Genomic DNA, 13,089 nt, shown 5'->3' with positions numbered 1-13,089 from the left:
AAAGATGAGAGGATGTACAAGAAACGGGCCACAATTGCGATGGCGGTTATCGAAACACTCGTCCATTCTGCGCAACGGTCTCGAAGGCGATTTTGCCTTTGTATCTGAGGGGTCCGCCGTCTTCGAGCCACGGAAGGAGGTTTTTGCACTGACTGACATCAAACGACTCCAGCTGATTGCAGCCCTCTGCGACCGCTTCAACGCCCACACCCGTGACCCGGACGCAGCCACGGACTGATAGCCGTTTGAGATTTAGAAGGTGGAGTCCAATGCTGCGCAAGGAAGGGTCCGAGATCGCGGACCCGCAGAACGACATGTTGAGATAGGTCAACTGCGAGCATTGGAGTGCGAGAACTTCTGTCGCTGTGTCTGACAAAGCGCAGCAAAACGACTGGTCACGGTCAGCGGTTCTGCAAGATAGCTCCTGAATGGTGATGAGCTTACCAAATCCAGTTCTTGTAGCTGTTTGGCTGCGTTGGTTAGGTAGACAATGGCATTGTCGGTGAGATAAGTGCAGTCCGCCAAGTTGAGTTTGCGCAAATTGATAAATTGGGCATTTCCCCAGTATTGGAAGCCTTGGTCAGTGATTGTCGTACATCGGGTCAAATCCATCTGCTCGATTCTGGAGGCAGCGTGCGACGCAATATGGTGCATCGAGCGATCCGTGACATGTTTGCAGTATGACAAGGTTAATTTCTTTAGTTGCGGACAACCATACACAGTGCCCGCTTCAGTCTGCATCGTGGGCTTCAAAGCTGCTTTGCCCATCTTTCCAGTCTCGCCGTTGGGCTTATGTTGTCCAGGAGCAACCCAACCAATTATCCGAGCCAGCAGCGTGTCCCCAACTTTTCTACAATTACTCAAATCAACTTCCTGTAGACCAGTCGCTTTGCCAGTCATCTCAAGAATGGCAGATGCAGTAACATCCCAGACACTTTTCATCTTCCAAGTGACGACGTTAGCGCCACATGTAGCGGCCAGTTTCGAGAAGCCTTCGTCGGTGATGTGGAAGCAATTGCTGATATCGATGTGGCGAGGTCGTTCTCCCACAAAAGGGCAGATTATTTTGACCAAAACATCATCGCTAAGCTTGCGATTATACATGCTTAGATCAAGATAACGAACGAGTTCAGAGGACTTGGTAAGAATCTCAGACCAGTGCAGAGAGACAGCTCTAAGGCGCAGAAGTTCGTGAAGCTCCAGGTGTTGGAAAATCCTCACGAGTATATTGTCCGGTAGGATGCCGACATTATCGCCGCGTGACTCGCGGCGTGTCTTCTGTGTTGTCGACAAAATCGATGTCTCGGAAAGGGAGTGGAGGGACGACCTAGTCGAACGAGTCCCAGACGGAGGTGATTGTCGCTGCTGCTCCCCAGATACCTCGTCTGGTGTCAACGGGGCGACGGACCCGCGCCGGCTGCGTAGTCGAACCTTGTCCAAGCCAACATTCAGAAAAGGGTCAGGATCTGAGGGTTTCAACACATTCTGATCGTCCATGGCAGTGGGAGCTCGCGGGCTATCCAACTCTGTCTCTGTGAGCGTCAAAAGCGGCATTGATTGTCGCCGAGCAGCTCTGATTTTAAACTCCCCATCGGTTGGCTGATCAGCGCTTCCTGCATCTGACATGACAACGTCACCATCAGACGCAGACTGAAGTCTCTCCTTGGCCGTGTTCTCGACCTGCTGGCGGACATTCTGGGGAAGCTTGTCCCAGAACTCGGCGAGGACATCGCCACTAAGCATGAGGCACTCGACTGCAGTAACAGAGCGTACCGTCGCTGTCCTGCGGGGCGCCAGCGACAGACTCACAACCTCTCCAAAGTATTGCCCTTGTTTGAGTCTTGCTTTGACTTCGAATGGTGGTTTCTCGATAGTAGTTGGTAGAGAGTGGCGGTCTTGTGCGTCCGCTCTTTCCGTGAGAACTTCAACTTCGCCTCGCACAATGAAATAAATTTCACGTCCCTGGGAGTCTTGTCGGATAATGTCCGTGAATGGAGGGTACGATCGTGGTTGAGCATTGAGCCCTAGAAAGTGTAGTATGTCCGGGGGAAGGCTGGAGAAGAGAGGCAATTCCTTAAGCAAGAGGCGGACATTGACCGACCCGTTTGCCAGCGCGCTTGAAGAAGCATCTGCAACACCGACTCCAGGACTTGGCGATTTGCGCTTTTTGTTGCCAGCCTTCAGGGATGTGCCTTCACGTTCGATAGGTGATAGGTCCCCAGAAGACGAATCCCTTAGTCTCTTCGAGCCTCTGCGGGTAGGGCTAGTGAGGTCAGTCGAAGGTGTTGAAGTTTCCTTCTTCTTCTTCGCCAGTATCATCAATCGTTCCTGGGCCTCATCCCGTATCGCTCGCTCCACCTCTGAAAATCGGGGAAGAATGTTCCTGAAGTCCTCTTTGGACAGAACAACCAGTAGACATCTCGTTCGAGCGATGATGGTGGCTGTTCGGGGCCGGTCCATCAATACCCCAATCTCGCCAAAGAACGCGCCCGGTTCCAAATCGGCATAGATACTTTCTCCATCGCGAGAAGTGACTGAGACAGCGCCCCGAACCAACCAGTATATCGCCTTGGCCTCGTCACCCTCCGTCAGGATATAATCGTTCGGAGCACTGAGTTGGGGGCGGAGATGCTGTGCGACCTCCACCAGAAACGATTCGGGAGTGGATTGGAACAGGGGAAAGGAACGTAGTCGATCAATTAAGTCCAGAGGTAATGCTTGGATATGTGAGGATGCCAACGGGGACGGTCGTACAGGTCGATTTGGATTTGTGACTGAGTCGAATGAGTGTATCAACGAGACGGTATCGGAGACGGGCGTGACGGCCTTGGTTCCTCCACCAGCCCTGCCGTGACGCCGCATGATGGATGGGTTGCAATGGCTTGCGAATTGGGTACGGACTCTAGAAAGAACTGATCTTGTGTCGTCCGATTAAGCAGCATATAGTTCGCCGGGAAGCGATCAATGGGCCGATGACGTCGACGAGAATAGTGATCACGGGAGCTTCAGAAAAGCACCGCCGGGGGCGGCGAGGACAAGGACGGGCGTCAGTAATGGCGCGACATCGGAAGTCGTGGGGTTTTCGACAATGGGGACGCAGCGATGAGATGGGAACTGGAACTTTTCAACGATTTGCGGAATTTCGCAAAAGAAGAAGCATAGCACACAGGGTAGTACTAGTACTAGGTGCTTAGCGGACGGCAGAAACCGTTCCAACAGAATAATACCAAATGTTAATGGAAAGCGGGGATCACCAATGTCAAATCATAGTAGGAGTGTGGTAGAGCTCCACCACTAATTCAGTAGAGCCAAGTCAGTACACCTACTACTCCTTCAGCTGTCTTCCCCGGGATATTGGTAATATTTTCTATCCGACAGGGATAGAAAGTTATATGTTTATGGCGAAGAGGCTGAAAATGCAAGACAGAATATTGAGTAATGCTCAGCAGGGGAAGGAATCATCGATCCTTGTACTGCAAATGCGGGACAACAATTTGAGTCGGGAGATTGGCCATGTATATGAGAGCCGACACTGACAGAGATGTCGGTGGTGGGGTACTCGCAGCTATCTATCCAACAGTGCCAACAGCAGCGGTCAGAATCTATCTAATCTAGGTAGGATCAGCAGGTAATATAGGTAAAGAACGATACCAATCACACATCCAATGGTGGAAGTAAATACCTTGGTATGATTAGATATTAGGATGATCAATGTACGTGAAGAATTTTAGAATTGTTTTTCATCTTCATTGGCATTTCTCTGTGCTTTGAGTCCCTTCTTCCATTCGCTTTCAGACGGTCTTTTGTCCAGCAGAAGGATTCGGCAGTTGCCCGAATAGACAAGCCATTGTTTTAAGGCTTCCATACTAACTGTAGGTATCTACTTTGAGTACTCCATACGTCTACGGAGATTGGCGGTTGTATTTTCAATGGGTAATGCAGTGGATATGCATATTATTAAATTGCAACACCCACAGACGTTCAGATCCCTGTGTCCTAACAAAGATGCCTACGGAGGATTTATGTGGCCCTTACATACCTACCGATAATGTCACCTGATCGTTGGCCAGGATAGGAGCACTTGTAGTGATCGGACTTGGGCGGCTCAGCAGCCGTACGATAAGCATTTTTAAATCTACAACCTGTTGTCACCTCTTGATTACGGGGTTCTACGAGAAATCTGTACCCACGACCAGCAGGAAATGCCGAAGCCATTAATATTATCTATGAAAGACCTAGTCCCCTTTGTTCTAGCACCAGGAGCGGGACATTATGCTTCCAGACTCGAAACCAGTCTTAATTCTGAGGCTTGAGGAGAGTACATAGGCTAGATAAAGCCTGACAATCATAAGGTCAAAGTTAGAGAGTGCAGCTCCCTCATAGTGTGGACGATGTACTTGGTGGGAGAAACATGACTCTTTCCCAAAGGGAAGGCGACTTGTCTCGTACCTCACTGCTAGGTAGCCCGTAAATTGAAAGTGAGGGGCAGCTGCCAGACTGCTCATCGACGACAGTTCAAGCCTGCCAAACAGCCATAACTGAGTTCAATCTCGATGCTGTCACCTCAGCCTGGGAGGGAATGGTATCATCGAGGAACGATAAAATTGTTACCCTACCAAGTCTCATTGTGCCAAGTGATCTTTTTGCGGATTTGGGTGATGTGGACCTCGGTCAAACCCATCACTTTCTGCCTGAAGTTAAGTATCAGGGAAGTCTGACATTCAAGCCGCGACTGTGATTGTGCACCCATCTGCCGTCACTTCTGTGTCGACCATCAAGGTATCTCCAGGTGATGCGCAGGTGTGAAAGTCATGTCGGATCTTGGGTTCGCTATCGTCACCAGAGGGAGGAAAGATTCAGTTGCGAATTTGCCTCAATCCTCGCTTTTGCTCCCGCGGTTGCCTAAAATGAAATCCACATAGGCTGGACGGTTTCCCTTGAGAGTCTCAAGAGCATCCTGCATCAGCCCATAAGCCAGACTCAGTTTCAAGCCGAGTTTCGTTGTGCGAGCAGCCGTATAGACGTCGTGTCGGGCTATGGAATATCTTCAGTTAGCTGTGATCCTATCGTATGGGTACACTGGGCCAAGCGGGATCATACCTAGCAGGCTGTAAATGCCAGAAAAGGACAGTCCGGCCGTGATAGTCGAGAGGAAATCCCTCCTGTCGTGCCGAGCATAGTCCACAGTCTCTTCGAAAAGGCAGAACGCAAGCGCACCAGCACTGAGTTTAAGACCCATCTTCATACCCTCTTTCACGCCTCCCACTATCGCTATGTAATTTTTAGTCTTGTGGTATTGAAACCATCCCGTCGATGTGGTCGGAAAGCGGTGCGCATTTTCAGCGCGAAAACGGTATGCGGCCTTCTTGCTTCCATGCGAAGATCCGATCGCCATACCAACTGAGAAAGCCGACAAAGCTGTAAACGGCAATCGCTTCCCAACATCAATACCTAATCTTGGAGGAGTATCGGATTCGAAAAGCTTGTCCCAGTGGAGGATCTTCAATAAAGTTGAAGGCTCGGTAGAGCGCGTCTCGGTCGGGGAATCGGTGTCCATGTTGAAGCACGGAGAATCTGATGTCGAATTATAAGAACTGAACGGTCTTGTTCAATACAAATTTGTGACAGACTCTAGATCGGATCAGTCGACGCCAGGAGCGGTGCGCTGGATGTTTGCAGCTTTCTTGTGTAGGTTGGAGACTGAAGGACGCACTAAACTACTCCGAGTTCCCGAGTCTGTATCTATCTGATTGCTTACTCCGAGGTCCCACCAAAGCTTCTTCCAGCTCGCATAATCAGAAATCAAAGGCCACCATGGTAAGTAACCAGCTTGAACACAGCAGTCGGATTATTGGAAACCGTGCTGACATGACACTATATTACAGTCACAGGTGGACCCTCTGAGTTTGACGCTTCTGTTCAAGAAGCACAAAACTACCGTGCTTTTAATGCTTCCGCCCCACGAGACGATCGCGACAGCCCAGGAGATGCTTCTCAAAGCTCTCCAATCGCGAGGTATCAAGGAGATTAACGGGGATCATATACCCGAAGACTTCTCAGACATTGAATTTGGTGTTACGGTGGACAAGAACGACGTAGAAAAAGGATGGTCGAAACTGGAGATTGCGATGCCGGAACTCGAGAACAGCGGAACATCCAAACGAGGTGCTGGAAAGCGGACCAGTTTGAAAGCAGCAGATATACGGAATGGACAAGTGATCGCTTTCAGGTTTCGAAAGCCCCGTGAGCAACCCGAGAGAGATGGCGACCTCGACATTGACCTCGAGTTGGAGGATCCTGGCTGGGACGTCGTTGTTCCAAGCCTTGATGACGAGGAGGGAGAACCCAATTAGCCAGGAAAGCGGTGGAGACTACTGCATTTCGTCTGCTTCTTGCTTTTGGCGCTCGGCTGGGATTATGGGTCTACAATGGTGTTCATACGATGCTTTGTACTAGAAGATGGCAGGGCTTATCTTCTTATTTTATGACGGACTTGAACCGTCCAGAAACGGATACTGCAACATGACGATTGAATGAATGTGTGCCGCAAAACATAGCTCTACGCATCTAGTAGAATAATAGGTCCTACTCACGACCGCATATCGCATGCAAAATCCTCTCTTTTCTCATGTTTGGGTCCGCGAGAAATGATATGGTTTGGTCTGGCTCACCACGGTAAAATGTTATCTCGTAGCCAAAATTTACACGCTCATATGTTATCGCTGCTGTCCTTAGTAGTCCGCTAGGCGATTTTGGGAGGAGAGAAGATCGGTCCTGTGTCGAAAACAACCATCGTCGAATCTTGGGGAGCCAAGATGAATTTGGATATGATCTCCAACTTGCACCATCCATGTTGAACTCGGTAATAACGAAGGGCCTTGGCTGTGACTAGACTATCTATTTCATGGTACCCCTCTCTAAGGTAACTCCAAAAGTGACTGGAGTGTGGTCTCCAATATCTTCGAAAAGCGATGATCAAGCCAATCACGATAGAGTAGTGTGTGGCCATAAAGATTAGACGCTGTGGCGATTGCGTCTCACTGCATAATTAGAGAACAGTCTGATGACAGTAGGTACGCACACGCGCCATTATGCTAATCGACACCGCTGACGGTTGCTCCGAGCAACGCAACGTGGACAAACAACCAAAGTCAACAGCTTGACGTGAAGACAAATCATTGGAGAATAACTCAATCAGGAACAGTCTAGAGAGGTACCAGAGTTTCGAAGAGTCCCACTGTCAACATTCCTCAGCTGTGGACTCTCGACACCTATTTCTCTATTGATAACTTCCTTTTATCTCATTCTCTCCATAATCTTTCTGCGTGGCCGAAGGGTGCAGGGCATCGCGGGATACCCGAAACTCACCCTTCACTTGGTTTTCGTCTTCGACTTCAAATTCCCCGCCCAAGCTGGAGGAACGCTAATATAGACGCCATGGCAGCCGAAGGCGGCTCCTCATCGATCACAGTTACCGTTCGAGTCCGACCTTTTACAATCCGAGAGGCAGCACAGCTTCCGAAATGTGAAGACGGTCCCCTATTCTTAGGAGATGGCTCCCTGGCCGGAGCACCAACTCCCAAGCTCAATCAGAAGGGAATCCGGTCCATTATCAAAGTCATTGATGACAGATGCTTGTGAGTGCAAATGTTGGTCAGGTTATTAATTCAAAAGAAAAACTGACGATGCTCAAAGAGTCTTCGACCCTCCGGAGGACAATCCAGTCCAGAAGTTCTCAAGAAGCGTTGTGCCAAACGGCAAACGCGTCAAGGACCAGACATTCGCCTTCGACCGCATCTTTGACCAGAATGCTACACAGGGTGAGGTGTATGAAGCGACTACACGAACCCTCCTGGACAGCGTACTTGACGGTTATAATGCCACGGTTTTCGCTTACGGTGCCACCGGATGTGGAAAGACGCACACCATCACCGGCACAGCACAACAGCCCGGTATCATCTTCCTTACCATGCAGGAGTTATTCGAACGAATCGAGGAGCGGTCAGGAGAGAAACACACCGAAGTATCCCTTTCATACCTGGAAATTTATAATGAAACAATTCGCGATCTTCTGGTCCCTGGTGGTAGCAAAGGGGGCTTGATGCTCCGTGAGGATACGAATAAGTCGGTTTCTGTCTCCGGGCTATCGAGTCACCATCCGCAAAACGTACAACAGGTGATGGACATGATCATGCGGGGCAACGAATGTCGAACAATGTCGCCAACGGAAGCCAACGCCACTTCCTCTCGGTCGCATGCAGTTCTTCAGATCAATATCGCCCAGAAGGATCGCAACGCGGACGTCAACGAACCACATACAATGGCGACATTGAGCATCATTGACCTTGCGGGAAGCGAGCGAGCTAGTGCCACTAAGAACAGAGGCGAGCGGCTACTGGAAGGAGCCAATATCAACAAGTCCCTTCTCGCGCTAGGCAGCTGTATCAACGCCCTCTGCGACCCTCGAAAGCGCAATCACGTTCCTTACCGGAACTCAAAGCTGACTCGTCTTCTGAAATTCTCCCTGGGCGGCAACTGTAGGACGGTGATGATTGTGTGTGTTAGCCCATCTAGCCAACATTTCGATGAGACACAAAACACGCTGCGCTACGCAAACCGGGCGAAAAATATACAGACTAAGGTCACGCGCAACGTATTCAACGTCAACCGCCATGTGAAAGACTTCTTGGTGAAGATCGATGAGCAAATGAACCTGATCAATGAGCTCAAAGCTCAGCAGAAGGAATCTGAAAAACTGGCCTTCGCAAAGTTCAAGAAGCAGACCGAAAAGAAGGACGCAGCTATTCGGGAAGGTGTCTCGCGTATTCGCAACGCATATGATCACTCGTTGCCAGAAAGGCAAGAGAAGATCAATACTATGATCAAATTGAAGCAGGTAAGCCGCCGGATCGGCATGTTGTCTTCATGGATTGCGGCTTTCGACACGGTGTGCGCGAACTCTGAAAACGAGGAACCTTTATCCAATCTGCAAGCGATTCGGAAAACGGCGCAAGGTATCCTCCTCGAACTGGAGGGTAGTAGGCAACATTATCATCAGCGACTGGCGAAGAATAACTGGGACCGAGCTATGAACTCTGCTGTAGAGAACGCCATTCGTCAACTCAGAGACTTTGAGAATAGCGACAATAGCGACTTTGCCAGTTTCGATCGGGAGGCAGAGCTGCTCCGGGCAAATGCGGAGCGAGAGTCTTTGTCCGCAGTGGCCGACCAAGACAAGGCAGGCGAGGCGGCAACGATTCAAGTTCTTCTCCAAGCTCAATTTGAAATCATTGCCTCCATTGAGCAGATAATGCACCTGAGCGAGGAGGAGGCAGTTGAAATGGGCAAGAAGATTCTTCTGAAGATGCTCAACTCGTCAGCTAACGTCGCCACCAATGTCGTGAAACCGGACGGCACACTACTGCCTGCTCAACCACTCAGTCCATTGAAGCATAGCTCTCCCAAGCAGAAGAGGAGATCAAGCGTAGCTCATCTTCCCACTGTGAAAGGCTTGGGGGCACCAATAACATTTATTCCCGCTGCCCCGGCATCACCAACGAAGGGATCTCCTCGACGACGTAAAGTGGGTGCCGGGAGGAAGAGTGTCAGTTTCTCGCCGAAGAAGACACAGGCAAAATCAATGAAGAGGAGTGTCCGCTGGAAGGACGACGAGCAAGATGGTGCCTTGACGGAGTATCAAAAGACACCTCAAAAACCACTTACTGAGACTATCCCTGAAGAAGCTCCCAGCGAGGAGCCCCAACTGCCCCGAGCCTCTCCAGTCCCACGTGGAATTCCTGTGCCTAGCCGAAACATCAGTCCTTTTGGCTCCTCTCCAATCCCGCCTCCTTCCAATGAACCAACGCTTCACGTTCAAAAGAACAATCGGTTTAAAGCGGGATTCCTGTCAAAGAAGGCCGGCAGCTCGCCTGTGGGGCCGCCTCCAACCTCCACTCTCCCGCTCTCTGACAACGAGAATTCGCCTTTGCGAGATATTGAAAATAGCAGTTTCTTGAATCGCAGCTCTATGGACCGTCCGTCTCGAATCGCAGTCCGAACATCCAGCGGAAGTTACTCCAGTAGCCCACTGTCCGACAGCAGGGATAGCTGGAAGGCTAGCAAGGATGATGCCATTAAGATCACTTCAGCGATGAGACGAATTTCTGGCGGACAATTTGGCTCCGCTGCCTCTACCAACTCCCTCCGCATCCACCGCCGACGCAGCCCGACATCTGCAACCTATGGAAGCTCTCCAAGCGAAAACACAATGTTTACCGCGTCGCAGGCCAGGCGGATGGTCAAGAGTGAGAAAGAGCTTGATCCAAAGCCTAGGGTTTTGAGTCCTCGAACTCTTCCGATCATGAAAAGCACGAGTCATAGACGAACCACATTCGGAGGTGACATTCGGCCCCGAGATATCAGTCTTACAAGCAGAGACGCTATAAGGCTTAGTACTATGGCCGCTCCAAGCATCGAGCGGCCCCGGAGACTCTCTACCCTAGCTCTGGAGCAGGCTGGAGGTAGTCGTTGATTGTTGACTTACATTGGTTACTTGCGGGCGATATGGAGTATTTGGGACGGTGTTCAGGAAGACAGATACCACTGTTCTTGTTATTTTTCCTTCCTCTCCTTCTTCTTCAATGTTCAAACCATCTTTACAGGGAATTTTGCCTTTTTGCAACTTACCAATGCATGGCCGAGGATAGGCCCATCCCACCGACAGAAAATGGGAACAGCTGGTGTAAACTTGATTGTTTTTCAATGTTGATAACTCCTTTTTGTACGATATGTGCCAACTTCGCGACTCGAAAGATTGAGAGAATTCTGAGAAGTTAACTTGCTCTTCCGGCCGTGGCTTTTGTTCGCCATACCATATGGCAACTAATCTATACCCCAAACCTCGTGCGGAGAGCTAAAGCTCGATTATGTCATCGCGTCAAATTATGCCAGTTGAGCGTCGACGAAGCCATGGTGGGTTCTATTGAAGAAGACTTCTATAAAGAAGTTGAATTGCCTTCTTGTATCTCAGTGAGCCTCTTGTCTTATAAAAATCCAATATCTAGTAGAAGGGAGCCCGCCTTGTCTCCTCTGACGCATCATCAACCCCCGCAATCGCAACATTCCGCCTTTGCCGCTCCCTCAGGAAAATTTCCTATCTCCAAATTCCGACTTCCTGACTATTTGAAGTACGTATTTCATCTGATTGATGGCATTTGCTCCGTCGGCAATTAGATCGACTTTGTTCTCACGGTACTTTCGTGCTTTCTCGACTAGCTCTCCTTTCCTATCCTTGACCTCTGAATCGGCATCTCGGAACATGTCCGACAACACGCAAAAAGCAACATTGGCCGCGGGCTGCTTCTGGGGAGTTGAGCATCTCTTCCGCAAGCACTTTGGCAATGGAAAGGGCCTTCTCGAAGCTAAAGTAGGCTACTGTGGTGGATCGACGTCTTCCCCATCGTATCGGGCTGTGTGCACTGGAACTACTGGTCGTATGTTGCCTTTCTTTGGGACTCGTTGGTCAAAGTTATTATGCTTACATTATTCTTTTTATGTGACAGACGCTGAAGCTGTTCAATTAACCTTTGACCCCTCGGTCGTCAGCTACGGCTCCCTGTTGGAATTCTTCTACCGCATGCATGATCCCACGACCAAGGACCGCCAGGGCCCTGACGTCGGCACACAGTACCGCAGTGCGATCTTCACGCATGGCGAGGAGCAGCACAAGATTGCGGAGGAAATCACGGATAAAGTCTCCCAGCAGTGGTACAAACAGCCTGTCTCAACGCAGATTATACCTGCAGGCCAGTGGTGGGATGCCGAGGACTACCACCAGCTTTATCTAACCAAGAACCCGTCCGGCTACGAATGTCCTGCTCAGTAAGTTTCGAACTAGATATATCTGTGGCTTCTAATCTGTTGCTGACTTTTTTCTCGTATAGCTTTGTGAGAGACTTCCCTCCCCTCTCTTGACTATCCGCCAAAATTTAGATACTGTATATAATCTCAATGTGTGACATCTGTGGTCAAACTCTATCAAATACTTCACTGTGACTTTAGTTCTCACGGGAAAACTCACACCTTCAGGAGCAATTTGCTTGTATAGGGAGCACAGCTGGAGACAGTACGGTCTTTTGGCAAATCCAAATCAGTACGACGATACTACGTATTTGTCGTAGAGGCCTGTTTCACAGACTAGTTTTGAAATGCTCAAGATTTTCTACAGCTTCTGTGAACAATATCAGAGACTTGAGATGTTATTGTATGAAGTCGCAGATACCAAGGCAGCTTAATAGACACAGTTACTTAAGATAACCAAGCATCCACAGTCAGAAGGTATGCGTTTCTACTTATCCTAGGTGTAAAGGGGCCTTTAGAATGCTATGGATGAAGTAAGAGAATCTCACTAGGGTTTCTAATACTTAAACTACAGTGCCTTATATCGCGAGAAAGTATTTAGAGAATATCTAAGGAGATTATGAACTCACTCAGTAGAGAGACGGATATAATCCTATAGTACCCAGTAGTCACTTTAAATCTATAGAGAAAGGGTATTAGAATCTTCTAGGGTGATAATAGTAGAATATAATGGCCTTAGCAGAATTATCTATGACTTAATCAAGTACAGTACTTCACTTCTCTAAGAGAGAATATGCCTACAGCCATTTCCTACTCTCACTTTTCTCTTCTTTCTTTCACTTGCTCCAGCCTCTTCTATTCCTCTTCTCTGCATCTCTCCTTCTTTTGTAATCAGACTAGGCTCTGAGGGCTTATTTATCAATCTAGCTGCTCAATTACTCGCGAGAAATGTTCACCTTCCTCACAGAGTAACACTGAGACAATAAAGGTCCTTTGAGAAACAGCAAATACTCTCTGCTCATCTTCAACTTCCTTTCTTGACGTTTAGTCGGCTCACATTGTCTGTCATTGATACAAAGAGCACCACCATCTGTGTTGATCTTTGCCTTGCCTTCTCGTCTGGCTGTATCTCTGACAACTCAGCGTCCTGGTCGCTCCCTCCTACAGTTTTCTGTTCCGCGAAGACTCATTTGACCCTTTTCAAAAGCGTAAGCAGTGAGTAACCCTATG

At 49.2% G+C, this 13,089-nt stretch overlaps 5 protein-coding genes across 5 annotated transcripts; 3 read left to right on the top strand and 2 right to left on the bottom strand.

Annotated features, from left to right (window-relative positions):
• Positions 1-46: 46 nt before the first annotated feature.
• P174DRAFT_362271 (cyclic nucleotide-binding domain protein) lies at positions 47-2,862 on the bottom strand (the record flags this gene model as incomplete). The annotated part of the gene is made up of 2 exons (XM_024821843.1): positions 47-391; positions 445-2,862. The coding sequence occupies 2 exons, from the start codon at positions 2,860-2,862 to the stop codon at positions 47-49; spliced, it is 2,763 nt and encodes a 920-aa protein (XP_024686831.1).
• A 2,011-nt stretch (positions 2,863-4,873) lies between these two features.
• On the bottom strand, positions 4,874-5,557 carry P174DRAFT_362902 (uncharacterized protein; the record flags this gene model as incomplete). The annotated part of the gene is made up of 2 exons (XM_024821885.1): positions 4,874-5,034; positions 5,101-5,557. 2 exons carry the CDS (start codon positions 5,555-5,557, stop codon positions 4,874-4,876), a joined length of 618 nt encoding a protein of 205 aa, XP_024686830.1.
• A 213-nt stretch (positions 5,558-5,770) lies between these two features.
• Positions 5,771-6,548, top strand: P174DRAFT_381583 (uncharacterized protein). The gene is made up of 2 exons (XM_024823086.1): positions 5,771-5,817; positions 5,886-6,548. The coding sequence occupies exons 1-2, from the start codon at positions 5,815-5,817 to the stop codon at positions 6,351-6,353; spliced, it is 471 nt and encodes a 156-aa protein (XP_024686829.1). The 5' UTR covers positions 5,771-5,814; the 3' UTR covers positions 6,354-6,548.
• Positions 6,549-7,234: 686 nt separating this feature from the next.
• P174DRAFT_446882 (kinesin family protein) lies at positions 7,235-10,867 on the top strand. Its single transcript, XM_024828628.1, has 2 exons — positions 7,235-7,637; positions 7,696-10,867. The coding sequence occupies exons 1-2, from the start codon at positions 7,438-7,440 to the stop codon at positions 10,529-10,531; spliced, it is 3,036 nt and encodes a 1,011-aa protein (XP_024686828.1). The 5' UTR covers positions 7,235-7,437; the 3' UTR covers positions 10,532-10,867.
• A 235-nt stretch (positions 10,868-11,102) lies between these two features.
• P174DRAFT_436623 (peptide-methionine-S-sulfoxide reductase) lies at positions 11,103-12,130 on the top strand. The gene is made up of 3 exons (XM_024826088.1): positions 11,103-11,492; positions 11,562-11,880; positions 11,943-12,130. Exons 1-3 carry the CDS (start codon positions 11,318-11,320, stop codon positions 11,971-11,973), a joined length of 525 nt encoding a protein of 174 aa, XP_024686827.1. The 5' UTR covers positions 11,103-11,317; the 3' UTR covers positions 11,974-12,130.
• The last annotated feature ends 959 nt before the right edge of the window (positions 12,131-13,089 follow it).

Source organism: Aspergillus novofumigatus (genome assembly GCF_002847465.1).
Source record: "Aspergillus novofumigatus IBT 16806 chromosome Unknown P174scaffold_1, whole genome shotgun sequence".
Classification (NCBI taxonomy): Eukaryota; Fungi; Ascomycota; class Eurotiomycetes; order Eurotiales; family Aspergillaceae; genus Aspergillus; species Aspergillus novofumigatus.
This window is presented reverse-complemented; position numbering and strand designations above follow the sequence as displayed.

What these genes read in the sequence shown, in the direction of transcription:
- P174DRAFT_446882 (XM_024828628.1), top strand. Translation starts at nt 7,438, where the DNA reads ATGGCAGCCGAAGGCGGCTCCTCATCGATCACAGTTACCGTTCGAGTC. An exon ending in GTCATTGATGACAGATGCTT is followed by an intron (nt 7,638 to 7,695) that starts GTGAGTGCAAAT and finishes CGATGCTCAAAG; the next exon opens with AGTCTTCGACCCTCCGGAGG.
- P174DRAFT_436623 (XM_024826088.1), top strand. Translation starts at nt 11,318, where the DNA reads ATGTCCGACAACACGCAAAAAGCAACATTGGCCGCGGGCTGCTTCTGG. An exon ending in GTGCACTGGAACTACTGGTC is followed by an intron (nt 11,493 to 11,561) that starts GTATGTTGCCTT and finishes TTTATGTGACAG; the next exon opens with ACGCTGAAGCTGTTCAATTA. An exon ending in GGCTACGAATGTCCTGCTCA is followed by an intron (nt 11,881 to 11,942) that starts GTAAGTTTCGAA and finishes TTTCTCGTATAG; the next exon opens with CTTTGTGAGAGACTTCCCTC.